General features: G+C 55.1%; 1 protein-coding gene across 3 annotated transcripts; it reads left to right on the top strand.

Moving 5' to 3' along the window:
- The first annotated feature begins 4,609 nt into the window (after nucleotides 1-4,609).
- On the top strand, nucleotides 4,610-23,950 carry Podn (podocan). 3 transcript variants are annotated; one of them, XM_042271582.2, is made up of 13 exons: nucleotides 4,610-4,744; nucleotides 6,996-7,116; nucleotides 9,343-9,377; nucleotides 12,348-12,664; nucleotides 14,208-14,301; nucleotides 15,505-15,569; nucleotides 16,450-16,559; nucleotides 17,201-17,357; nucleotides 17,667-17,782; nucleotides 18,029-18,686; nucleotides 19,993-20,141; nucleotides 21,032-21,236; nucleotides 23,040-23,950. In XM_042271582.2, the coding sequence occupies exons 4-12, from the start codon at nucleotides 12,353-12,355 to the stop codon at nucleotides 21,210-21,212; spliced, it is 1,842 nt and encodes a 613-aa protein (XP_042127516.2). In that variant the 5' UTR covers nucleotides 4,610-4,744; nucleotides 6,996-7,116; nucleotides 9,343-9,377; nucleotides 12,348-12,352; the 3' UTR covers nucleotides 21,213-21,236; nucleotides 23,040-23,950. The 3 variants fall into 3 exon arrangements, with proteins under 3 accessions (XP_042127516.2, XP_015851956.2, XP_076420808.1); XM_015996470.3 differs by having other exon boundaries at nucleotides 9,343-9,403; XM_076564693.1 differs by lacking the exon at nucleotides 4,610-4,744 and adding an exon at nucleotides 5,207-5,312 and having other exon boundaries at nucleotides 9,343-9,403.
- Nucleotides 23,951-25,250: the final 1,300 nt, after the last annotated feature.

Below are 25,250 nucleotides of genomic sequence, written 5' to 3'. Positions count from 1 at the left end.
CGCCCTTTCACTGACGGCTGTTTTTGAGGACTTCTTTTAGAATACTTCTGTGTGCCAGAAAGACTCGTTCCTCTCCCTTAATTTTTATACTTGCTCATACTTTTGGAAGAAATTGAATCTTCAAAAGCTTTCAAGTTTTCCGTGTGAAAGCAGCCCGAGGTGTGTGGCCACACCGTTCCTGTATGTACTAGGCTCTCTGACCACTGAATGGCTGCTGCACAAGATTCTTACTGGTCTGGAACCTGAAGACCCAAGACTAAATTCTACCTCCAGCCCTCATTAGCAGGGTGCTCTGGGCAAGTTTCATTTCCTCCCTGGGCGTGGGTTTCCTGAAGTAAGGGGTGGATAATACCATATGGTTCAGGATCTTACATGCTTGGGTCTTACAAGCTGAGTTACTGCGGCCCTGAGCTGCTCTGAGGAGACCACCAGAGAATCTGCTGGTGTGATGGGTGAGGATTTCAGCAGAGCTCAGCTCTGTGCTGCTACAGGCCTGAAGGCCCTCGTTGGTGGCTGGGGGTGTTGCATCTTCTGGAGCTGTCTCCTTCCCTGACTCACAGCTCCTTCATCTTTAAAGCTACTGGAAGCCTCACATGCCACATCCTTTTGAAGGCCCCCTTTGTTTCATTTCTCCTGTCTCAAGTCTGCAAAATGTCTCAGCACGGATAGATAAGTTTGCATGACAAAATTAAGAAAATCCACAGCCTTGGGCTGGAGATTTGGGTAATGTTTGAGGCCCTGAGTTCCATCCCCAGCAGTAGCCCTCTCCCCAAAGAAAATGTCCACAGGCTTTATTACATCTGCAAAGCCCTTTGTGTCATGTATTTTCAAGTTGTGGAGGGTAAGGGGTGGGCATTCTGGTGTGTGTATGTTGGGGGGTGGTATGTGACATTCTACCTGGGACTTCGCCCAACATGACTTAAGGCTCTTGCCCTGGAGGGCTCAACCCAGTGAAGGACATTAAAAATACACAAATCCAATAATAGCTTGTGTGAAATGTAATAGGAGTCCAGACCTCTTTGTACAGGACTTGGCCTGTGGTTTTCCCATCATTCTCTGCTTCCTTGCTGAGTTTTGTCTTGGTGTGTGCTCATGTGCACATGTGTGCACATGTCCTCAGAGGCCAGAAGTATAATCCAGGTGTCTTTCTCAAGTGCTCTCCACTTTGGTTTTTGATACAGGGTCCCTCAAGATGACTGATTTGGCAAGACTGGCTGGCCAGTGAGCTCCTGGGATTGGCCTGTCTTTAGCCCCACAATATTGGGGTGCCTTACAGACATGTGCTGCCATGACTGGCTTTTCACATGGGTACTGGGGATCCAAACTTTAGGTCCTCAGGCTTGCACACCAACACTTTACCAACTGATCTGTGTCTCTAGTCTTTCTATCTTTATTTTGAGACAAGCTCTCTCTGGGAGCCTCGAATTCACCAATCAAGCTAGACTAGCTGCCTGAAGACCCCAGGGATCCTGTCTCTACTCTGCCCCCACTCCAGTTTCTGAGTCTGTAGGTGCATGCCACTGTACTCAACGTTTTTTGGGTGGGTGCTTGAAATTGAACTCAGGTCTTCATGTGAGCATTTGACCAACTGAGCCGTCTCCCCCAGCCCAAGTCTTGGCCTCTGTCCAGAGCCTTCCATCAGGTGTGATGGTTGCCAGGCCTTTAGGCTCGCTTACTTGAGAAGTCATAGGCAAGCAGATCACTAGTTCAAGATGGGCAACTTGATGACACCCTGTATCAAAATGTCACAAAAATTAAAAAGAGGGCTGAGGGTAGGGCTTAGCAGTAGATCATTTGCCCAGTGTGCACAATGCCCTACGTTTTATCCCCAGCACTAATGAATACAACAATAAAAATCTTTCAGACCAACGCCATAGCCCCAAACAGCACTGAGTTGATTCAGCCCCTTCTATTGCTCAGTGTTCAGGATTCTGCTACTGGATAAGGAACGGCCTTGAGTCCTGCCTGAGCTCAAGGGAGAGGGAATTCTTTTCTTCTCTGGTTGATAAAGTCTAATGAATAGCTTGACTCTGCTTTTCACCATCAACCTCCTCTAGTGCCTTCCTGTCCTTCAGCCCGCGCTCTGTGTCTCATGAGCCTTGTCTTTCTCCCTCTTGGATGTCATTCCTTCCGTTTCTAATTAGAAGGCACTTGGGCTGGCCATGCAGGAGTTTATTTCTCGACACGTCTTTAAAATCTTTGTGTATACGTGTGTTACTAGTGTGTTAATACAAGCATGACGGGGGGCTGAAGTGTGAATGTGGGGGGTCAGGACAACCTCCAGGGTCAGTCCTCACCTTGTACCTTGTTGAGACAGCTTTTGGGGATTCTCCTGTCCCCACTTCCCATCTGGTTGGAGTGCACAGGAATTACATACACATGCGCCACAGTGTCTGGCTTTCCCATGGCTTCTGGGGATTCGAACTCAGGTCATCGGGCTTGTGTGGCAAGGGCTTTACCCACTGAGGCATCTCTCCAACCCTCCGCCCCACCACTTTTTGAGACAGAACTTCACCGTGTAGCCCAGCTGTCTCAAGCTTGCTGTCTTCCTGCCCAGCCCCTGAGTCCTGGGGTTATGCATGCTCCATGACACTGGCCTTTGAATTTCTATTGGACATCTCTTGGAGTTTAGTCAGGACGGGGTAACAGTCTTGTAAAAAAAAAAAAACGGCTATTATTTATGGAGTCCTTACCACGAGTCCAGTGCTGTGCTGCATCCTGGATTTCTCTGTAACGTAGACAGTTTGATGTATAGCCATTTCTCTTCCTTGGGGCCCAGGTCTCCATCCAAACCCTGCACTTGACATCATGCACTGTAGTGATCTCAGACCAAACAGATGCTGACACCGAGAAGCAGTGTGAAGGCGCTGAAGCAACCCTGTTAGCCAGGCCTTCTGAAAGCCAGAGGACTTGCTTCTGAAGCGGGATCGTCTCCATTTTCTACCCGAGACGCTCATGATTCCTCCAGACCGGGCCTCTGTAATGTGGCTTGTACCTTCAGCACCACACAGACACAAAACACGTGTGGGCACCGCTTGGCAGAGCTGGTTCTGATAGTAGGGAAGTGAGTGTCTAGAGTTCCAAGTTTCTGGCCCTTCCCGGAATAGCCTAGGGTCCCTTCCCCACAGGGCTGGGAGAGCAGGAGTTTTAAGGACAGTGCTTGGCACTTCGTTAGCACTCAGTATGTGCTGACTCTCCTTGTTCTAGAAGATTTTGGGTCATGGGTAATCAGGCCAATAGACTCCAGTTCTTTCAGCTCCGCTTGAATCTAGGCCCTGTCCAGAAAACACGAGACGCATCTCTGTTGGGCCCTGTCCAATCCTGTGAATCATACCAACTTTCAAGTTTGAGCTCAGAGAGGACTGGAATTTGAGGCCAAAGAAGGCAAAATATTTCCCTTTCTCATTCTTGTTAAGTTCTTCAGTGATGGGTAATGGAAACAGATGGTTGTGGGTTCAAATCCGGGTTCTCTCCTTACCCACTCACCTATCTGCCTGTTTGCATCACAGAGGGTTGTTGAGATGGGTAGATGGGCCAGAATCCCCAGCTCTGAGTGGTCACGTTAGCTACACAGTCTGGCAGGGGCCATGCCCTTTACTTGTTAGAGAAACAGTCTCCTTTGCAGGGCTGTAGGGATTAGAGACTAACGCATGGAGGTAGAAACAGAATGCCCGGCAGCGCGGGAGCGAAAGGTCTGGAGCCACTTTACCAGAGCCTTCCAGGGTCTTGGCAGTTTAGGTGGCCAAGTGGTCCCACGTTTGATTTATTAACTGCATCCCTCTCGGAGCCAGGTGAGTTCTGCTCAAGGGCTAGAGCACGTTTGAAAGGTTTGTCTCAGAGGCGGTTCCAAGTAGCACCCAAACCATCCCACCGCCTTTCCAGCCACGAAGCCCCTGGCGCCGAGCAGTGTTGCTTCAGCTGCTAGTACTTAATGTGCCTTTCCTTGGAACCATTTTCAGCTCCTGGGAGCAATATGGTGCCGTAAGTGCTCCCTGCTCACCCCCTTGCCTTTCTTTCTGTGACTAGCAGGAGCTGTGTGCATGAAGACTCCGGCCCAATTTACCAACCTTCAAGGTTCACCAAGTTGTGGGCCCAGGGCCCATGGAGTGAGGGCGGATGGTGGGGGCGGAAAACAAGGAATTTTGCCGGGAAGGGGTCCAGCATGGTCTTGGCTGGCGCCGCGTTAGCCACAGCCCAGGACCCCAGGGTGGGAGAGGGAACGGAAAGGCACTTGCACCTGGAATGGTTGCAAAATCCTCTCGGGCATGAGGACGCCCAGGCAGTGGTTGGAAGGAGCCTTCGCGGCTCCCCTCAGGTGCGGGGGCCCGATTGGGGAGCGGCCCCACGGCGCAGGCTGGCAGTCAGTCGGACGAGGTGCGCCGCCGGAGGCACCCCGCCTGGCCGGTGCTGGGGGGCGTGGTGCGGCGGCCCGCCGGGGCGGAGAGGGGCCGGGGCGGCGGCGCGGGCTCCCGGGAAGTGGGGCCTCGCCAAGCCCCGACGCCTTGGGCGCAGGCCCTCCCTCCCTCCCCGCGCCCGGCGGGACCCTGCGCCTGTGTCGGGCGAGGCCGGCGTCCGGCAGATGCACGCGGGGCGGGGGCCGGGGGAGAGGCGGGGAGAGAGAACCCACAACAAAACTTGGCGTCGCTGCGCGCACGGCGCGACTTGAATGACAGCCGCCCGCGCCCGCGGAGCGCAGCCGTCACCCGGGAGCCTGTTCCGCCCACGGCGCGGCGCGCAGCAGCAGGTAGGGGTGCGGGCGGACGGGTGGGCCGAGGGACCACGGGCCATGGGCCGCGCCCCGGCAGCCCGCTCTGACTTCCCGCAGTGTGCCCACCGCCGCTGCCGGGGGACGGTCGCCCCATCCCGCCCTGTCCCATGGACCCTGCGCAGGAGCACGGTCACACACACACACACACACACACACACACACACACACACACACACACACACACACGGCAGGGGGTGGGGGCGACCCCTGCGGGATCGGGAGCAGGGGGCGCTTTTTCTACTCGATGTTCAGAGGCTGGTTCCCAGCCTTCGGGCTCCTCCCGCTGCGCACATCTGGAAAGAATCTGCGTGCGGGTGGGGAGGGGAGGTGGAGGCACACGGGCGGGTGACAGGGACTGTGGGGGCAGGTGGAACTGGGAAGGGGTCTGGATCTCTGCACTGAGAACTTGGGCCCAGGACAGTCATCCCGCGACTTTCCATGTCAGTTCAGCAGGGGCTCCACCGAGTCCAACAACGACCTCTTCACAGACAGAAACAAGCACAGAAGGAGGCAAAAAAAATCAATCTCTAGGGTGCGTGGACAGGTGAGGCGCACAGACGAGCAAGGGACTTGGCTTCGTCTGCCTTGGTGCGTTCTAGCACAGCTCTGTACACTCTGGCCACAACCCCGCCGTCTGTCTAGGCTGCTGCTTCCAGCGGGACAGAAAGGGGCAAGGCGAAAAGCACAGTTGTCCCCAGGTTGTGTGTGTCACAGAACCACCATAAGCCTGGGCGGGATGGGGCGTGGGGGATGGCACGGGGCCTGGGGATGCTCGAGTTGAAATACCTGACCTGCAGTCAGGTGGAAGAAGGGGGTGGGGTCCGAGCTGGGGCCTGGGTTGGGAGGCAGCTGCAGCCTAGGCTGCTGGAGTGTGCCCTGGCCAGGATGCAGGCGCGCAGGAGGTGGCAGAAGGATGGGCATTAGCACCCAGAGCGTCTGCTGGGGAAGGTGAAACTGCGCTCTGCCAGGCACGAAGAGGCACTAGGGGTGTGAGCTGGGAGGATCCCTGAGTGGGCCTTTCCTCCGCTCTCCCTTTTGCCCTGTGAAAAAACCAAAATGATCAGATCCCGGGCTCACAGGGCACACACCACTGGGGAGGGCCTGGGTTGCCCTGGGAAACTAACTCATCTATGGGGGCTCTGGGGCTTCTGCATCCCTCTGCATACTCTTGGAGCCCTGGGCCCAGTCTTCTGTGTGCAAGGTAAGAAGTGTCAGATTCAATGACTTTGTGCATGGTGAAAGGGTACTCTGTCCCTTCTGTCTGAATCCCGGGTAGGAAGTGGCACCTGTAGGCTTGGTGGAGTCTTACACAGAATGCTAATCACGACCTACTGGAACCCCGATGGCTCTCTATCACCAATACCCTGCCATGGTGACTTGGCAACTCTTGGCAACCTGTGTCTCCATCCCTAATTTCTATTCCCCTTTACCCTGGTTAAACACATCTGCCTCTTTCCTGTCCCTACTTCACACCCTGCCCATGCTTCCCATCTGCCTGGAGGGCTTGCCTTTCCCTCTGTTCACTTGGGGAACTCCTACTCAGCCTTCAAGACCAGCTCAGGGCTATGGGCAGAAGCAAAACATTAGTTCTAGTCTTAAATTTATTTTATCCACCCAGGCATCCATCTATCTATCTATCTATCTATCTATCTATCTATCTATCTATCTATCTATCTATCATGTGTGTTTGTATGCACATGCCACACAGCATGTGTGGAAGTCAGAGGACAACTTGCCAGAACTGGTTGTCTCCTTCTACCCTACCATGTAGGTCCTGGGGTCCCAACTCTGGTCATCAGACTTGGAGGCAGGGGCCTTTACTGGCTGAACCATCAAACTCATGTTTTTCTTTCTTTCTTTCTTTCTTTTTTTTTTTTTTTTTTTGGTTTTTCGAGACAGGGTTTCTCTGCGTAGCTTTGCGCCTTTCCTGGAGCTCACTTGGTAGCCCAGGCTGGCCTCGAACTCACAGAGATCCGCCTGGCTCTGCCTCCCGAGTGCTGGGATTAAAGGCGTGCGCCACCACCGCCCGGCTCTTTCTTTTTTTAAAGACCCCCTCCCCCAACAGGGTTTCCCTGTGTAGCCCTGGCTGTCCTGGAACTCCTTCTATAGACCAGGCTGACCTTGAACTCAGATCTACCTGTCTCTGCCTCTTGAGTGCTGGGATTAAAGGCATGCGCCACCACTGCCTGGCTATGACTTATCTTTAATTATGTGTCTGTGTGTGCAGGTGCTGGCAGAGGCCAGAGGTTTCAGAACTCCTGGAGCTGGGGTTGCAGGTGGCTGTAAGCCATCCCAGGGAGTGCTGGGCTCCGGTCTTCTGCAAGTGGAGTACTGCTCTTAACCAACAGGTGAGTCATCGCCCCAGCTCCCGACTCTAGTCTACTATTATTTTAACATAACTAAGTTATAAGGCAGGGAATCCGAACAGTTGATGGCGTAGGCCTTTCTCCTCTGCCTTTCCATTAAATCCATTCTTTTTACCTGGCTCTGGAATCTGGCCCTCGGCTCCCAGCCATACCCATTCTTTCTACCTGGCTCTGGGATCTGGTCATCGGCTCCCGGCCATACCCATTCTTTCTACCTGGCTCTGGGATCTGGTCATCAGCTCCCAGCCATACCCATTCTTTCTACTTGGTTCTGGGATCTGGCCCTCGGTTCCCGGCCATACCCATTCTTTCTACCTGGCTCTGGGATCTGGTCATAGGCTCCCGGCCATACCCATTCTTTCTACCTGGCTCTGGGATCTGGTCATAGGCTCCCGGCCATACCCATTCTTTCTACCTGGCTCTGGGATCTGGCCCTCGGGTCCCGGCCATACCCATTCTTTCTACCTGGCTCTGGGATCTGGTCCTCACTTTCCATCGCTGCTTCAGCACTTTTGCCTCTTTATCCTCTGCACAGCCTTGCTCACGGCATCAGCTCCTTATCCTCCAGAAACGAGGCTGATGCTCCACAGCCTGCCCTGGGCTGTGGGCATTGTGTCTGCTTGTGTGTCATTCTCGTCCCACCTGCCACGGACAGTCGAGTGAGCTTTGTGGAGTTTTCCACGTGGACTGTCTGGACCCCAGGCCTGCACACACACTGACCCTCTTTTGTTCTTACCAGATGCTTGCCCATCAGAATGCCAAGTCTAGGCTTCACTTGCTCTAGGAAGACGTCGATGACAAGGTTATGCTTTCTCTGAGCTCCTGTGAACTCTCCACCGTACTCTCTCACATCTTGGGTGACTCAGTTTACCTGACTCTAAAGTTTATCAGTTTATCATCAGACTCAAAAGCAGCACTGTCTAACAAATTTGACGTGAGCCACAAATGCAATGTTCTAGAAGCCATGTAAGAAAAATAAAATGAGAGGCCAGAGAGATGGTTCAGTGAGTAAAAGCACCAGCTGTGCAAGTCCGACAACCTGAGTTCGATCCCCAGATGCACACATCTGTAATCTCAGCACTCCCATAGCAAGGTGGGAGGCGGAGGCAGAATCGTCTGGAATCTCGATGCCCAGCTAGCATGGAGTATGCAGTGCAGGCTGCGAACAAGAATGGAAGGAGAAGATGCACTCCTGACCCACATGCTCACCCTGGCATGCACACGCCTGCTCGCGCTCGCGCTCTCTCTCTCTCTCTCTCTCTCTCTCTTTCTCTTCCTCTCTTTCTCTCTTTCTCATATACACACACAATTTTTAATTTTAATTTTTATTTTTTGGTTTTTAGAGACTGGGTTTTTATGTTTGTTTGTTTGTGTGTGTGTGTGTGTGTGTGTGTGTGTGTGTGTGTGTGTGTGTGTATGTGTGTGTGTAGTCCTGGCTGTCCTGGAACTCACTCTGTAGACCAGGCTGGCCTCAAACTCATAGAGCTATGCCTACCCTTACCTCCCAAGGACTGAGATTAAAGACGTGTGCCACCACTGCCTGGCCAATTTTTATTTTTTTAAAGGCAGGGTCTTACTATATATCCCTGTCTGTCCTGGAACTCTCTCTGTAGACCAGGCTGGCCTTGACCTCACAGAGCTCTGCCTGCCTCTGCCTCCCGAGTGCTGGGATTAAAGGCGTGCGCCGCCATGCCTAGAACAAATAATTTTTTAAAGTAAAGTAAGACAAGTAAACTTAATTTTGCTTAATCCAATATATTAGAAGTATTATCTAACCATTATAAAAATTAATGAGGAGCTCTATATCATTAGTGTTAATGAGATGTTCTACATTCTTTTCTGCAGTGCCCTTAAAATCTCTACACACACAGTGTGTTCTTTAGAGCATCTCTCAATGTGGACTAGCACCACACCTTAAGCTCTTCATAGGCCCATGTGGCAGCGAGTAGTTGCTGGAGTAGACAGGGCATCGTGAACCTCTTAGCCAGGAGCCTGCCCCAGGCTTCCTTGTAGAACCCCAGTACTTGGTGTGCTCGGCCCCCCACAAGAGCATCCTGGGAAATGCAGAAGCCCCGAAGCTCAGCTCAGCCTTGTAACAGCTGTTACACTAGCTGATCCCAGGGGCCTCAGCTCTCTGATCTCTAAAGCAGTGAAGAAAACATTTTCAGTTTGGTTCAGAATGTTGATATAAATTATGTATTTGTACAGATAAGCCTGTGGATTTTTATGGAGACAAGCCAAAGGTGAGGGAAGAAAGCCAGCCTGTCCAGTGAGTACCTTGTATACGCGAGGGCCGGCTCCTTCCCTGCGTCCGCTCCCTGGCCTCCTGCTCTGAGTAAATTTGAGGCTCACTTCCCACCCACCCCCAACCCCCACCCCCCACTCCCAGCTGCTCTGGCCAGAAGACTGTGGAATGAGCTATGGGGGGAGGGGAGGCTAATGACCTGTAGAGGTGTGGCTGGGGAATGGAGGGCCAGGCTGCTGCCCATGTCACTCACTTCTGCTCACTAAGAGCTAGGTATCTGCAGGACTCTCTGGTTCTGCCAGACTAGCGGGCCAGTGCTCAAGTCTGCTTAGGCCATGTGGATTGTATGGTCAAGGGACCTGGCTGTTGCCCTCTTCTTCCTACCCTTTCCCTGAGATATCTCGTCTTCCTAGGGACCCCTTATACTGCCACCTGGATCTGAGTGGGTAGTGGTTATGGTATCACCTACTCCAGACAGGACAGGCATGTGATCTCCCTCACCTCTGTCTCCAGGGCCCAGGGCTGGGTGCAAGGTGGGGCATCCGAGGCAATAAGAACACAGAGCAGTATCTAGAATAGTGCAGCATCTTCTACAGCCCATCTAGAGCAGATGGGTTGGGACCAACCAGACCAAGAAGTCTAGATGGGTTCTAGACATGGTGTCTTAGTGTTTTAATGAAGCTGTGAAGAGACACCATGACCATGGCAGCTCTTATAAAGGGAAACATTTCATTGTGGTGGCTCCCTTACAGTTTCAGAAGTTTAGTCCATTGTCATCATGACAGGACATGGAGGCATGCAGGCAGACATGGTGCTGGAGAAGGAGCTGAGAGTTCTACATCTTGATCCACAGGCAGCAGGAAGTGAGCTGTGTCACTGGGTGTAGCTTGAGCATATATGAGATCTCAAAGCCCACCCCCACAGTGACACACTTCCTCCTAGGCCACACCTACTCCAACAAGACCACGCCTCCTAATAGTGCTGCTCCCTGTGGGCCAAGCATTATGAGCATACACGAGTCTATGGGGCAATACCTACTCAAACCACCACGTATGGGATGGGGTGGAGAGCGGATGCTAGAGTGGGTAATGAGGTGGTTGGGAGGTGGACCATGCTATGAAGTAGAGCAGTGGTTCTCAATTTGTGGGTTGAGACCCCTTTAGGGGGGTCAAGCAACCCTTTCACAAGGGTCACATATCAGATATCCTGCACATCAGCTATTTACACTATGATTCATAACAGTAGCAAAATTACAGTCACGAAGTAGCAACGAAAAAAATTTTATGGTTGAGGGTCACCACAACATGAGGAACTGCATTAGGAAGGTTGAGAACCGCTGGAGTAATGGAAGGGAGAAATTCATTCATTTACTCATTTATTTAAATTTATTCATTTATTAAGCATTTAGTGTGTGTACCTCATTGACCTATGGAGTGCCCATTGAGGACACTTCCGTTATCATCTCTAGGACAGATGAGAAACTGAAATTTAGACTGTTTCGAAACTTGCCCAGAGTCACACACTCGTGAGAGGCAGAGCTGGGCTCACAGCTCCAGCCATTGGTCTCCACATCTCACCCTTCAGCGTCACTGCCGACGACTTCCCAGTTCCCCTGATCCTGCCGTGACAAGCTCTGGCCAGACCCTTCTAGCTGCTGCTGTCTGGTTGCATTTCCTGAGGGAGTGTGGGAGAGACCCAGCCTGGCTTGTGCGCTGTCCACCACTCCATTCTGGAGTGGACCTCCGAGCCTGGACACCCACCTGGACACCTCTCGGCCACTCAATGTTACCGCGCGCAACGTTACACGTTACCGTGCAGAGTCCTCCAAGTAGCAACAGCTGCTCCCGTCACCTGATGGGCATCCGATGCTCTGTGTCTGTTGTCATACTTTGTCCTGACAGGACTGTGAGTTTAGACAGCACCTGCCTGGTACAGATGAGGCGGCCGAGGTGCAGTGGGGTTACAGTGAGTTGGGGGAGGTGAGGCTTTCCCTGGGGTCTGTGGGTCCTGGGATCAGTACCTCTCACTGCCGCCTGTTGTACCTCCACACACCCCAGAGACATGTCTGAGTCCTTGTGATGCTAAGCCCTGACCTTCGGGGCCACCGGGACAATGGTAGCCGAGCATCATTCTTAGCCTGTACCCATCCCTACTGCGCTGGGGGTTATCTGCAGGGGCAGTGGTCATGGGAGCGTGTCAGGTCCTGGTGAGGACAGCTGGGTGGCTGAACACCCGGAGTGGGACTCATCGGGTCATAGGATGGCAGCAGCCTCAGCCACCTCTTTGCCTGGCTTTGGGGCCACTCAGACTGTACCCACATGCAGGGTTCTCAGCTTAGGTGCTGTGACTTTTGTTCAACGATTGCTAAGCCCTGGGCAACCTCCGACTCTACCCTCTCACACACACTGTAACACTTGAGTTATTTCTCGGAAAGGAAGTTGTTGACGGCACAAGAGAGGGAAGGGGCGTTTGGGGCAGAAGGAACGGTATGTGCAAAGTCTAGGAAGGACGGAGGGACCACTAGGTAATCCAGTGGACCTCAGCTGGTGCCGGGAGAGGGAGCTGGAAGAGGGGCGGGGCCCAGTCCCGGGATCCTGGGTGGGAGCTGGAGCAGGGTCACACCTGCTGGGAGGGACAAGGGCTTGCCACCTTGTCTATGTGGAGTTTAGCAAATTCCAGGTCCTGCCTTAGCTTCCCTCTGTGAAATCGGGGTGCACATTCCTCAGGGCCCAGGCTGGTGAGGGTTAGAGGTGGTTTTGCAGCCCTGACTCAAGGCTTCAGGGCACTTGCATCACCCCAGAGAATGTCCCCAATGAGATAAGGTGGCAGTCATCAAGCTCTAAGGCGGCCACTGTCTTACGCCTAGGAGGGCCCTCTCATGACTTCAGTGGCCATAACTGCATGCCCAGTGCACGTGATCAGTGACCCCCCTGGCCCCGAGGTGGGCCTGAGCCACCTCCTCCCACAGGCACCATGGCCAGCAGCAGGGGCCTATCACTCCTGCTGCTGCTGCCACAGCTGCTCCTGGGCCCCGTGCTGGCCGTGAGGGCACCTGGGTTTGGCCGAAGTGCCGCCCACAGCCTGAGCCCTGAGGAGAACGAATCTGTGGAGGAGGAGCAGCCTGTGCTAGTCCTGAGTCCTGAGGAGCCAGAGCCGGGCCCAGCCCCCATCGACTGTCCCCGAGATTGTGCCTGCTCCCAGGAAGGTGTTGTGGACTGTGGTGGCATTGACCTGCGTGAGTTTCCAGGCGACCTGCCCGAGCACACCAACCATCTGTCCCTGCAGGTGAGGTCGATGCTGTTCCAGCGGTTGCCCCAGCTGCTGAATCCAAGCCTTCGACATGGTTGCACAGCTCCCTTCTTACCCAGAAGCTCCAGTTTTCCCAGCCCCACCCCCTGCAGCCCCTGATTCAGGGTAGCAAGGCAGATCAGCCTCATGAGCCCTGGTCCCACCCTTAGGGTCCCAACGATGCCCTCTTACAGAGCCCTGAGATGCAGCCTACTGGTTCATGGAGGAGGAGTCTGGGCTGTTCAGCTTGCAGAGTGAAAATGCCTCACCATGGCCACAGAGTTGCCCAGCAGCTGAATACCTAGGGCACCATGAACACCATTACAGGACCAGGAAAGCCAGGACAAGGGGATCCAACTCCAGGAGGCAGTAGGCTCAGAGCACAGAGCGAGAGTCCTGGCCCCTGCTGAGGCCCCCCTGACTGGACGGATGGATCCTGGGGCATCTAGGGCAGGCCTAGGGGAGGGGAGGAACTATTACATCTCTCCCGAGGAGAGCCAGCAAAGGCAGGAGATCCGCCTGTGGTCACTGGGGCAGGGCAGGAGGCTAGGCAGGCAGTAAGTCAATAAGGGGAAAGGCCAAATTGAAGACACTTCCTAATCGGCTCATTTTCCCACCCATTCACACACAGACTGTCTCATGTACCTGCTGTGGGTACCCCTGGTTCTGTGTGTGGGGGGGGTGTTTGGTGTGTAGGAAGGACATGCATGGTCCCACTCTAACTTAGGTGCTCACAGTACATGGGTGAGACAGACAGACAGGTGAGTAGACAAAGTCAGATAGAGATGTGAGGCTTAGCCAGGTAGCAGTGGCCCACACCTTCATCCTAGCACTTGAGAGGCAGAGGCAGGCAGCGCTCTGTGAGTTCAAGGCCAGCCTGGTCTACAGAGTGAGTTCCAGGACAGCAGGGCTACACAGGGAAACCCTGTCTTGAAAACCAGGAGGGAGGGAAGGAGGGAAAGAGGGAGAGAGAGAGAACGAGAACTTACACCATGGGCTCCAGATCAGACCCTTCATCCAGCCCAGGAGAGCTTTCCAAAGCACATGGTCAGAAACCTAGTATTCCCAGGGGAGTGGGGACTGCAGGGCCAAAGAAGGGAGCTAAGTGCCTTCTGTTTGGAGAGCAGTCCCAGGTGCTGTCACTTGGTGCAGGTCTGAGCCGTGGGTGAGAGCTGCATACGGGCTCTTTAAGAGTGGGACTGGCCGGGCGGTGGTGGCGCACGCCTTTAATCCCAGCACTCGGGAGGCAGAGGCAGGCGGATCTCTGTGAGTTCGAGGCCAGCCTGGGCTACCAAGTGAGTTCCAGGAAAAGGCGCAAAGCTACACAGAGAAACCCTGTCTCGAAAAACCAAAAAAAAAAAAAAAAAAAAAAAAAAAAAAGAGTGGGACTCACACAGGTTTGTGCCTACCGCAGTGCACTGTCTGCCCCAGAGAGAATGCCAAGGCAGGTGCCCAAGAGAGGGTGCTCCTAGGGCCAAGGGTAGGTACAGCACCCCTCATGCACCCACCCCTGAATGGCTGCCCCCCCATCTCCCCTCAGAACAACCAGCTGGAGAAGATCTACCCCGAGGAGCTGGCTCGGCTGCAGCGGCTGGAGACACTCAACCTTCAGAACAACCGTCTAACTTCCCGAGGTGAGGAGCTGGGACACTGGCCCCGGGGCCCGGGACACAGAACCTCAGAGGCCTGAGAGGCACAGTGACCACGGGGAGAACTCACTCTGCAGACCCTGGGGTGAAGGGGAGCCCAGGCTTGGGTTGGGCTGGCAGGGGAGCTCTCTGATGTGGACCTGAGCCTGCTGCGGGTGTCTGAGACCCAGGAGGCAGGGCCTGGGGCATTGAAATCACAAGCTTCCTGGGACCTTGTCAGGGACTCTCCAATTTGCAAGGGCCTGAAGAATCCAAGAGCAACATTCTTAAGTTGTTTTTTTTTTCCCCTGAAGATGAATATAATACATAATTGGGATAGAACTTTCAGAAAACAAAGTGGAAGAGGGAAAAAAAAAAAACCCACTATAATCCTGCCACTTTGAATTAATCAATATTAAGATTTTGGTATTCCCCCTTCCCCATTTTAAAAGAAAGCAGCTCTATTGATATGTAATTTATGTGCCCTAAATGACCCAGTTTAAAAGTCCACTCCAATCTGATGTGTTTGGGTGAGTTTATACAGTGGACGGCCGCCTCTGTGATCTGCAGCCATTCATCTTAGATCTTTCACCCCACGGCTGATCCCCTGCAATCGCTGCGGCGGCGGCCTGCTTTGTCTCACTTAGCAATTTGTTTCTCTCGCTGCTGTTGCTAGAGCTCTATCTGGCTGTCACGTCACACTCCAGAGCCGGGTATTCCATGGAGACACAGCCCACGGTTTATGTAACTGTTCCCTCTCCTTTGCCTTGGGCCGGTCCCAGCATCTGGGGGTCCTGGAGCAGGAACTGGGTGTCAGAGGCCAGTTCAGGGCTGGAGAGGGGCCAGTCTGACTGGTCTCCTCACAAGCCAGCTGTCAGAGGATGTGTCTCGCCCTGCACAGAGCCCATCCCGACTGGGCTGCACCTGCCTGTAGGTGGGGCTGAGATTGAAGAGGGGCCTCTGACCCCCTGCAGCCATCCCCAGGGGAGCACCCCTTCCTGCCTCCAAGGGTTAGGCTAGGTCACTCAGTCCCCAGCAAGCACTTAGCTGCTCGCTTCTATGCTTGGGCCACGTGAGGAGGAGAGAGAATGCAGGACAGGATGAAGACTGGAACTGACTGGGAAGGGAGGGAGCTGCCTAGCAGATGGGTGGTTCGCCTGCTCCCCTGCAGTATTTCCTTCATCTAGGGCTCTGACCTGTCCTTTAAAGGGCTCCCAGAGGAGGCGTTTCAGCATCTGACTAGCCTCAATTACCTGTACCTGGCCAACAACAAGGTGAGGGCCACGGGGGGTGGGCGGGCTTCCCTGGGGTGGGCGGCCATCCCTGTCCTCTTGGCTCTCTCGTCCCTTGAGCTCTGGGGTTACTCTCCAGTGCCCTTTCCAGCCTGGCCTCTGGATCCCCATTGCCCTGGATGCTGAGAAGGGGATTCACACCACCGCCTGTAACCTAGAGCATGTCTGATAAGGAAGCGGCCAAGGCCTTCAGCATGGAGGGGTGGAGGGAGAGCCCCACCTGTCACTCAGGCACTCAGAAGGCTTCTTGGAGCAAAGCAATGAAGGGCAGGCAGATTCCAGCCTGGGCCCAGGGAAAGGCTGTGCCGTTGAGGTGGCATGTTTCCCTGGCCCCCAGTACTCAGGGCTGAGGTTAGGATCATTTAAGTCTGGGAATTTGGGACAAGGAGACATGTTTCAAGACACAAGGAGACATGTTTCAAGATGCATAGAGGTAAATAGTAAACAGGAAGCTTGCCTTCCCTCCACCCAGAGCAACTCTTCAAATCACACTGTTTCTTCTGACCTCTAACCCCCCTTCCTCATGAGCCCAGGAGCTCAGGAGTGTGGGACAGGGGCAGGGGGCTCTGACTGCCAGGCTAAGGGCTGTGGGAGCTGGGCACATTTTGTGTTCTTGAATGATGGAACAGGTTTCTGCATTAGCAAAGTGGCTTTGGTGGTCAGGGAAGAACAGGGAAGGGAAGCCGACTAGCACCCAGTGGCAGGGCCCAGAGCTAGCCTCTGTGGGTCTTTCTGCTGCTGATGAGCACCCAGTGGCAGGGTCCGGAGCTAGCCTCTGTTGGTCTTTCTGCTGGTGATGAGCACCCAGTGGCAGGGCACAGAGCTAGCCTCTGTGGGTCTTTGCTGTCTCTTTTCTTTCCAGCTAACATTGGCACCCCGATTCCTGCCAAATGCCCTGATCAGTGTGGACTTCGCTGCCAATTATCTCACTAAGATCTATGGACTCACCTTTGGCCAAAAGCCAAATCTGAGGTCAGAAGTCAGAGGGTTGATCCTGGGTGTGTGGGAATGTATGTGTGTCGGGCGAGTGTGGAGGGTTTGGGGGAAACAAAGTGGAGACACAGGCAGGCCCTGAGAAGGGGTTTGCTGTGCTGTGGGCTATGGGCTGTGCTCAGGGCTGGAGGAGGCACACCCAGGGCCTAGAGGAGCTCAGGATCCAGAGGGCTGAGACCTGAGGGATGAGGAGGTCTCCGTCCAGTAAATGAGGAATGAGAACTTAGGTATGGGAGTGGTGGGGTCTGGGAGGAAAGAGCAGCTTCCATCAGGCGGAGCTGCCCTTCTTTGAACTTGCTTAAGGAGGTATGACCACTCCCAGGACCGCCCCCTCCCCCACTGGACTTCCGATGAAGGAGTCTGGGCTGGGACCAGGAAGTCCTGTTTCTGCCGCTAATTTATGTGGTGACTTCGGGCAGGGTGCTGAGCCCGTCCCTGCCCCTGTCCCTGACCAGAGAGGGGGTTCTGATGCTCTTTAACTCTGCATCCCTGGGTTAAGAGGATAGAAAAGTGCCCCGGGCCCTGCCCTCGGCCTGAGAAAGACTTGGAAGGTACAGAGAGCAAAGCTGGCCGAGGGCGGGGAGCCCAGGTGGGGTGAGGACTGTCCCTCCATCCCGCAGGTCTGTGTACCTGCACAACAACAAGCTAGCAGATGCCGGTCTGCCCGACAACATGTTCAATGGCTCCAGCAACGTCGAGATCCTCATCCTGTCCAGCAACTTCCTGCGCCACGTGCCCAAACATCTGCCACCTGCCCTGTACAAGTTGCATCTCAAGGTGGGGAGCAGAGAGGGCCCGTGGGGGAAGAGGCAGACCCTGGGCCAGACACAGAACTGCTGAGGGGGAGAAGCGCGGCCCAGTTGAGTGTGGGGATGCCGAGTAAGTCTGGGAGTACATCGCAGGAGTATTCGCCGTCTGGGGGAGTAGGCGGACGTCTGGGCGCCTCGACCGTCAGAGTGGGTTTGAGGGGGCTATCAGCACACCCAGATGCTGCAGGTCCGACGCCCCTCTTGGTACTCCTCACCCCAGGCCTGGGTCCTGCCCCTGCCTCTCACTTTGCCCCTCTCTCCCTCCCTTTCCTTCTAGAACAACAAGCTAGAGAAGATCCCCCCTGGGGCCTTCAGTGAGCTGAGCAACCTTCGAGAGCTATACCTACAAAACAACTACCTGACCGATGAAGGCCTGGACAATGAGACCTTCTGGTGGGTCCCTGTATCACCGCATCCTCCTCATCACCATGGCACCTGGCAGGCTCAGCTGCTCCCAGCTGGGCACAGTCACGTGCCTGCTTTCCTTGGCTGCTTTCCCTGGAGAAGACACTTTGGGGCTGGTGTCGTTTGCCCTTTCTGTCTCTGGGAAGAAGTCAAAGTGTATAGATAAGGCCTGCTGAGATGGCAGATGTGGGATGTGGGCTCCTGCTTAGCATCTCAGTCCCCTCCTCTCTCCAGGAAGCTCTCCAGCCTGGAGTACCTGGACCTGTCCAGCAACAACCTGTCACGGGTCCCCGCTGGCCTTCCCCGCAGCCTGGTCCTGCTGCACCTGGAGAAGAACGTCATCCAGAGCGTAGACGCTGATGTGCTGACACCCATCCGCAGCCTTGAGTATCTGCTGCTGCACAGCAACCAGCTGCGGGCTGAGGGCATCCACCCGTTGGCATTCCAGGGCCTCAAGCGGCTGCACACGGTGCACCTCTACAACAACGCGCTGGAGCGCGTGCCCGGTGGCCTGCCCCGCCGAGTTCGCACCCTCATGATCCTGCACAACCAGATCACAGGCATCGGCCGTGAGGACTTCGCCACCACCTACTTCCTGGAAGAACTCAACCTCAGCTATAACCGCATCACCAGCCCGCAGATGCACCGGGATGCCTTCCGAAAGCTGCGCCTGCTGCGTTCCCTGGACCTGTCCGGCAACCGCCTGCAAACCCTGCCTCCGGGCCTGCCTAGAAATGTGCACGTGCTGAAGGTCAAGCGCAATGAGTTGGCTGCCCTGGCGCGCGGGGCACTGGCTGGCATGGCCCAGCTACGGGAACTCTACCTCACAGGAAACCGACTGCGTAGCCGGGCCCTGGGACCCCGTGCCTGGGTGGACCTTGCTGGTCTGCAGGTACTAAAGGACTGGGCCACTCAGGGGCACAGGGAGGAGAGAGGCTGGTAGGTCTGCCCTGAGCCTACCTAGCTACTGGGACGGGCGACAGTTGTGCCAGAAGCCAGGTTCCTGTGGGGTTAGCCAGACTGAGCTGATTCACAGTTAGAGACCTGCCAGGGAGGCAGGCTCCCCAGTTCTGGAACTGTGTCTAGTACAACATGGGGACTCTTCCAGGATGAGTGAAGGAACAAAGGAATAGATGTCTCCAGTAAGCAAGGCAGGCAGAGTGCATCCAGTAGAGGGCCTGGTGTGCCTGAGCAGGAGCAGAGGGAGCCTTGAAAACCACAGCAGGGAATCCGGCCAGGGACCTCAAGGAAGCGGGAGCTATAGAAGATTATATAGGAGTGTGGATGTGTGCAGGTGCTTAAAGTACGGGAGCGGTGAGATCCCGGGAAGCTGAGGTCCGGTTGAGAAACAGGGTGGCTTGGCCTGGGGCATAAGCAACCTGAATAGAGGGCTGTCGTTGGGGTAGGAGCTGGCAGGCAACAGAGACAAGAAGTATGCCCAGGCAGCTTACAAAGTGCCCTGGGTGGGTGTGGCCCTTCCCTCTGAGTGAGTTGGAAATTTTGGACTCCGCTGCAGTCCTGATGCAGGCTCACCAAGCTGCGTGAGATCTGGGCGATGACCCGAATCCCAGCCTGCCAGGGCAACGGAGGAGCTCAAAGATCCTGTAGTCCTGTCCCATGGCAGCACTTGTGTGGGTCTGGAGAAGGTGCACTGGCACTCTGAGGGGCAGCAAGGGTGACCACAGAGCCAGTGTGTGCCAGTTCCTCTGCCCCACTTCTCTGGCTATGACTCCTGGGCTCCAGGCATGAGGCGATCTGAGCCTGCCCAGCCTGGGACCTGCTTGTGTCAGGATTTCTTGTAGCCTTGTGCCTACTCTCCAGGCCCCTGCACGTGTGACCCGCACCCGTGGATCCCGGCGTGTCTAGTCTGATGGAAGTGACAGGTGGATTAAGGAGGAAATGCTATGACATGCAGGCAGCTTGGCCATGACTCCCATGTGCAAAGGCAGAGAAAGGACTGGGTAGAGTCTACATCAATGAGAAACAGTACTCGGAGTCTGGCACAGTGTGTTCTAGCCTCTTAGAGGTGGATTAACCTAGCTAAGCCGTTTCCCCACCTGGAAAACATGGGTTGCTACCCCCACCCCACTGGGGGTTCCCATTAGATGCCAATAGACTGCAGCGTGGTGGGAGTCTGTAAGCTGTTAAGTGCTGTGCGCAGATGGGAGTGTCCTTGACTCCTCTGCTCACCTCTGCAGCTGCTGGACATCGCTGGGAACCAGCTCACAGAGATCCCCCAGGGGCTCCCCCCATCGCTCGAGTACCTGTACCTGCAGAATAACAAGATCAGCTCTGTTCCTGCCAACGCTTTTGACTCCACTCCCAACCTCAAGGGGATCTTTCTCAGGTAGGAAGTCCCCGAAGCCCCACTTGTACCCAGCCCCCTACACATCTAACAGTAGATGGGCAGTTGAGACACCACGGAGGCGTAGCGTGCAGGAAGAGTGTGAGCAGAGCTCTGGCAGGCCCGCGGTGGCTCATGGGTTTGCTAGTGGGCATCAGAAACATTAACGACTAGTGTAGGGTGGTGTTGATGTGTAAGTGGTTACGGGAGGAGGCCCAGAGAGCATCTTGCTGACCCGCAGCTGTGAAGACACAGGTGACGGCTATGTTCACAGCCAGCCAGGTGGGGCTCGGGGTCAGACCAAGAACGCAGGTGCCTAGGTCCCACTGGGCTCTGGGGTGAGGACTTCAGGGAACTCAGACCCCACGGACTATGACTTCTTCTCAACCCCTCCCACACCCCGCTCGACCCGACCCCCCCAAATCAGACAGAACAGAAGATAGCAGAAGGCCCAGGGTGGTGACACCGGGGTGGTGTGACTCCGGCTTCTGAGCAGAGTTGAGGCACTGTTGGGCCTAAAGTCAGGACTGAGTACATCCCTTACCTGCTCAGCTCTGGCCTTGCCTGTGTACCAGTCAGATCTCGGGGTTAGTACCAGAGGGCAGCAGAGGCAACTCCCATGGCTGCCCCCTCTATGGATGAAGTAAGAGTGTGCAGAGCGGGAGGCTTCTCTTGCCCTGTAGATGACAGTCGTCTGCTCGTCCCTTCCTCCCAGCTGTCAGTGCCCCAGCAGGTCTGCTTGCCATGGTGTACCATGCTTCTTGGTCCCCTGCCTTTACAACTTGCTGTGCCGTTTCCCAGACACCCACTCCCTGCCCTCTTCCCTTCTGAGCTGGGCAGGCATGAGGGCATCAGCCTGGGCTCCTGACACTGACCCACGGACCACCACTCAGATTCAACAAGCTGGCCGTGGGCTCCGTGGTGGAAAGCGCCTTCCGGAGGCTGAAACACCTGCAGGTCTTGGACATTGAAGGCAACTTTGAGTTTGGTGGCACTTCCAAGGACCGGGGCCACACAGATGAGGAAGAGGAAGAGGAGGAGGAGGAGGATGAAGAAGAGGAAACAGGATCGTAACAAAGTGACACAGATCTGACCCAGGTGGGTGGTTTGTGTGGTATAATGCTCACCTCTCCCCACACTGTCCCTGACCCATCCTCACCCTGTCCTCTAGTCTATCCCTTCATTTTGAACATCTGACAGTTTTGCGTGTTGGATTGCACCGTGGGAGAGGTTAGTGTGTGTGGCAGGGCACCCACGGACGCCAGTTTGTGTGGAGGCATTCGAACACAGGGAGATGAATACTGTACTGGGAGCTACCCTGGGGTGCAGAGACGCCTGAGCTGGAGATGGGAATGTAGTCACTGTAGGCCTTGAGATAGGTTTAGAAAAGCTTGTCCAGGGTAGAGAGGGAGAGGGTAGCCCTATGGGCCCCGGACACAGTTAACGTACAGGGAGTTTGCACACACAAGCATCTACACATGTGTACATGCATGCATACATACTTTACTCCAGGACACAGTTACAGGCAATAACATGTACATATCTGTGTGAACAAGCATGCATAGAGGTATGGGTACCCGTTCACCCAGGCTTACATGTGGACACACATGTACGCACATACCTAGTCCAGGCAGGGGCTTCTTTGGAAGCAGGGGACTCAAGCGACTTCAGTGCTAAGAGCCTAACTGCATGCGTCTACACAGAGTCCCTGTGGCTTCTGAGAGAACCACTGAGAGAGAGAGGTGGGGGTGGGATGACTGGGAAGTCAGGGAACATGCCTGCTCTGGGGGGGGGGGCAAGAGCTGAGGGGCAGTAGAGGGGAGGCCACGTGAAACTCACGAAGGCCCACTCTGTTTGCTTTCCTTTGGGCACAGGTGACGTGGATGCTCGTGGGATATGCTGTGGAGGGAGGAGAGTGGGCAGGAGGGCTGCTGGAGGGAACTGCAGGAGCCTGGTGATCGTCCCACTGTGGAAGGAGGGCCAGGGAGCTGAGTGGCTGCAGTCCCAGGCAGGCTGGTGGCTTTGATGGCTGGATCTGAAGTCACATCAGCCTAAGATCATCTGTCCATGCAGGGGAAGATGCCAAGCAGAGAATTGGTTAGGGTGGTGGGACCAGGAAGACAGGGAACAAAGAAATGGGCTAAATTAACGGTCTCTGTCCTGGGGGCCAGGCTTGGGGAGGAGGAAGGGCAGGTGGAAGTGTTGGGAGCAGAGATGTGGGGAGGGGGTGGAAACCTGGGCAGGTGACAGGGGGTGTCCAGGCAGAGAGCAGTGGTCAGAGGGGATATCTAAGGTTAGCTAGGACTTCAGAGAATGTGTTAGGGGTTATGAGGCCAGAGTGGGTCATGGAAGGAGGCTGCTGGTCATGGCCACAGTTAGGATGTTGACTTGAAGTAGGGCCTGGATCTGACAGGAACTGGTAGTGGGGGTTGGGGGTGGTGGTGATGGATGACGACAGCTGTGAGGATGGATGATGGGGACAAGGTATCTACTAATGCAGGATGCATGACAGGCTTGTGAGCATGGAGGGCAGGCCCAGCTCTCAGGACCAGCTATGGAGGTAGAGTCCTTGCCCTAAGGTACTGTCCTTAAAAGCCGGGGTCAGCAGGAAGGGGCGGCTGCTATTCCGTGAGGACCCTCTGGCTCTCGGGGGAAGGGCTGTGGAGTTCTGGGGTTAGGGAGAATCTTCCTCCTTTGTGGAATGTTGGCCACAATCAAGTGGAAGGCTGGGAGAAGTCCCAGAGAGTTCTGGATTCAAGCTGGGCACCTCCTGGTTCCAGACTCCCAGGGGCACCTTGTCATTCCCACTCACAGTAGCCTGGCTTCCAAAACCCGCTCACTCTGAGTCATTCCACCCAGAGCTGTTTGTCGCTAGCCCTGACTCTCCAACATGTTCCACAGGACGATGGACCTCCGGACTCCCTTCTGCAGCCCAGGCCTGTGCCCCGTGAGCGCCCCTTCTGACACACCCAGCGCTGAGCCCAAGGGGCATCCGAATGCCAGAGGCTGAACACAGTCTCGTGTCCCACCCCTTCCTGTAATGTGTTACACAAGCAGACACGTGCAGACACCACACCCCCAGCCTGGCCACACAGATAGCCAGCTGCACATGACCCTCCAAGCTGGCTGTCTGCACAGTCTCACACCAACACACACACACACACACACTACACACACACACACACACACACACACACACACACACACACACACACACCATACACACACTCTGACCTCTGAACCCACACTGGCCTGGTACACTCTCTCCCCACTCAACACACACACACAGAGTGACCTATGCCACCCAAAGCTCTTGCTTCTGGCCAGCTCTGGTCATCACAGTTGGCCGTGTGCCTTGTCCACTGTTCTCTCCCTTGGGGACTCGGGGTTGTCTCCTTCCTCTGTGGCCAGGTGCTTTCTACCCTCTGAGACTCACAAAAGCTGGCTTTTGTCTTTTGTCTTCCCTCTGGGGATTCGAACCTTCTAACTTCTGCCACGGCCTTGCCCCTTCCCCAGGAGCCTCTTCCCCAGGTGCTCAGGCAACCCCACCACAGGGAGCCTCTTTCTGTGTGCCCTGGCAGGTCACAGGCACTTTCTGAGGACAACCTCAAGAAGGAGGGGGGAGGGGAGGAGGCAGCTGTGCATGGCGGGCCGGGGATGGCTGCGGTTGGTCTTCAGTTCTGAGGGAAGTTCTGGGGTACCTTTGGTTTTGTTTAAGGAGAAAAAATATATATATATAAAGATTAAAAATCTCAAAGCTGATTTTTCCTGTTCCAGAAAAACTAATATAAAGCATTACCCCTGCCCTGGCATCCATGTTGTATCTGTGTGTGCTTCCCTCCAGGTGCTGGGCTGGCATCTGATCCTACAAGCGATACCCCTGACCAGCAAGAATGAGGACCAGTGCCAGGACCCAGGGCCCCCGACAGGAGTGGGGTAGACAGAGGAGGGATGGGACAGAGCAGCAGGGCAGGAAGCCTTGGTGCAGACGTTCTCAGTGGACGGAAATCTGCTTTTAGGGTCAGACAGGGCGCAGGCCTGCATGTTACCCCTGCTCCCCCAAGCTGAGTCCCCAGCATAGGATCCACCTGAGCGCCACCTCAGCACTGAGGTGGTGTGGCTGATAGTCTGCGCCCTCCAAGTAGGGAAGAGGCAGAAGACGGGTCCCAGAGCTTGTGCAGAACTGCTCTGGGGACAGTCTCTTGAGGCATTCCCAGGGGAGAGTTGAAGGACATGTCCACTATGTCACCCCAATGTGGGCAGAGCTGGGCTTGGGTTGAAAGCTGTAGGGAGGCTGTACCTAGCTGCCCGTTGGGTCTTAATGACTATATAGGGACCTTCCTGACCTGGAGGTATGTGGGTGCAAGCCCGTCAAATTCATCAAAATACAGACTCCCGCCTGTGGCTAGCTGGGCAAGGCCGCTGGACTCCTCAAAGGCCTTAAGAGGTGACTCGGGGAAGGTCAAGTGAGCCCATCTACACGCAGGAGAAGTAATTGGCTGGACAGCTGATCTCTCCCAGGTGGTTAGGGATCACCTGAGGAAAGACAGTTATGGTGGACCCATGAGAGGACTATGGAGAGTCGGAGGGTGGGTCCTGGGGCTGAGGCCCTTCCCGGAGTCTTGGCACTCCTGGGAGGAAGGTAGAGTTCAAGGGTGAGGGTCTGTGTCGTCCTGGCCCTTGAGTGACCTTGGAGAGGCCTGTCTCCCTGGGTCTCAGAATCCTCATGGGCCTGGTATTCTACCCCTCCAGACCCCAGAGTTATACCCCTACCCCACCTCTAAACCCAGCCCCGGCTACGACAGATCGTGTGGCCAGCACCCTTCTCTGTCCCTTAGGCTTCTTGAGCCAGGCCCTTCTCTAAGGCAAAATGTTAGCTAACCAACGGCAGGCTTCCACTGAGATCCCCTCCTTTCCTGGGGTCTGATTTCAGGGCCAGAGCCCAGCAGACCAGGCTGATCAAGGTAAGGAGGGCTGTCCCTAACAGCTCTGGAAAAGGCCCAGCTACAGTCAGGCCTATTGAGGTGGCCTGGGGTGGGTTTGTTTATACTCTGTCTCCCACATGTGATGGCTTAGACAGGCCTGTCCTCCCTGTGGCCACCAGGACCAGCC

The sequence above is a fragment of the Peromyscus maniculatus genome, chromosome 2 (genome assembly GCF_049852395.1).
Source record: "Peromyscus maniculatus bairdii isolate BWxNUB_F1_BW_parent chromosome 2, HU_Pman_BW_mat_3.1, whole genome shotgun sequence".
NCBI classification, from domain to species: domain Eukaryota; kingdom Metazoa; phylum Chordata; class Mammalia; order Rodentia; family Cricetidae; genus Peromyscus; species Peromyscus maniculatus.
The sequence above is the reverse complement of the archived record's forward strand: the minus strand, read 5'-3'. Positions and strand labels throughout refer to the sequence as shown.

What these genes read in the sequence shown, in the direction of transcription:
- Podn (XM_042271582.2), top strand. Translation starts at nt 12,353, where the DNA reads ATGGCCAGCAGCAGGGGCCTATCACTCCTGCTGCTGCTGCCACAGCTG. An exon ending in GGCCAAAAGCCAAATCTGAG is followed by an intron (nt 16,560 to 17,200) that starts GTCAGAAGTCAG and finishes TCCATCCCGCAG; the next exon opens with GTCTGTGTACCTGCACAACA. An exon ending in CTGGACAATGAGACCTTCTG is followed by an intron (nt 17,783 to 18,028) that starts GTGGGTCCCTGT and finishes TCCTCTCTCCAG; the next exon opens with GAAGCTCTCCAGCCTGGAGT.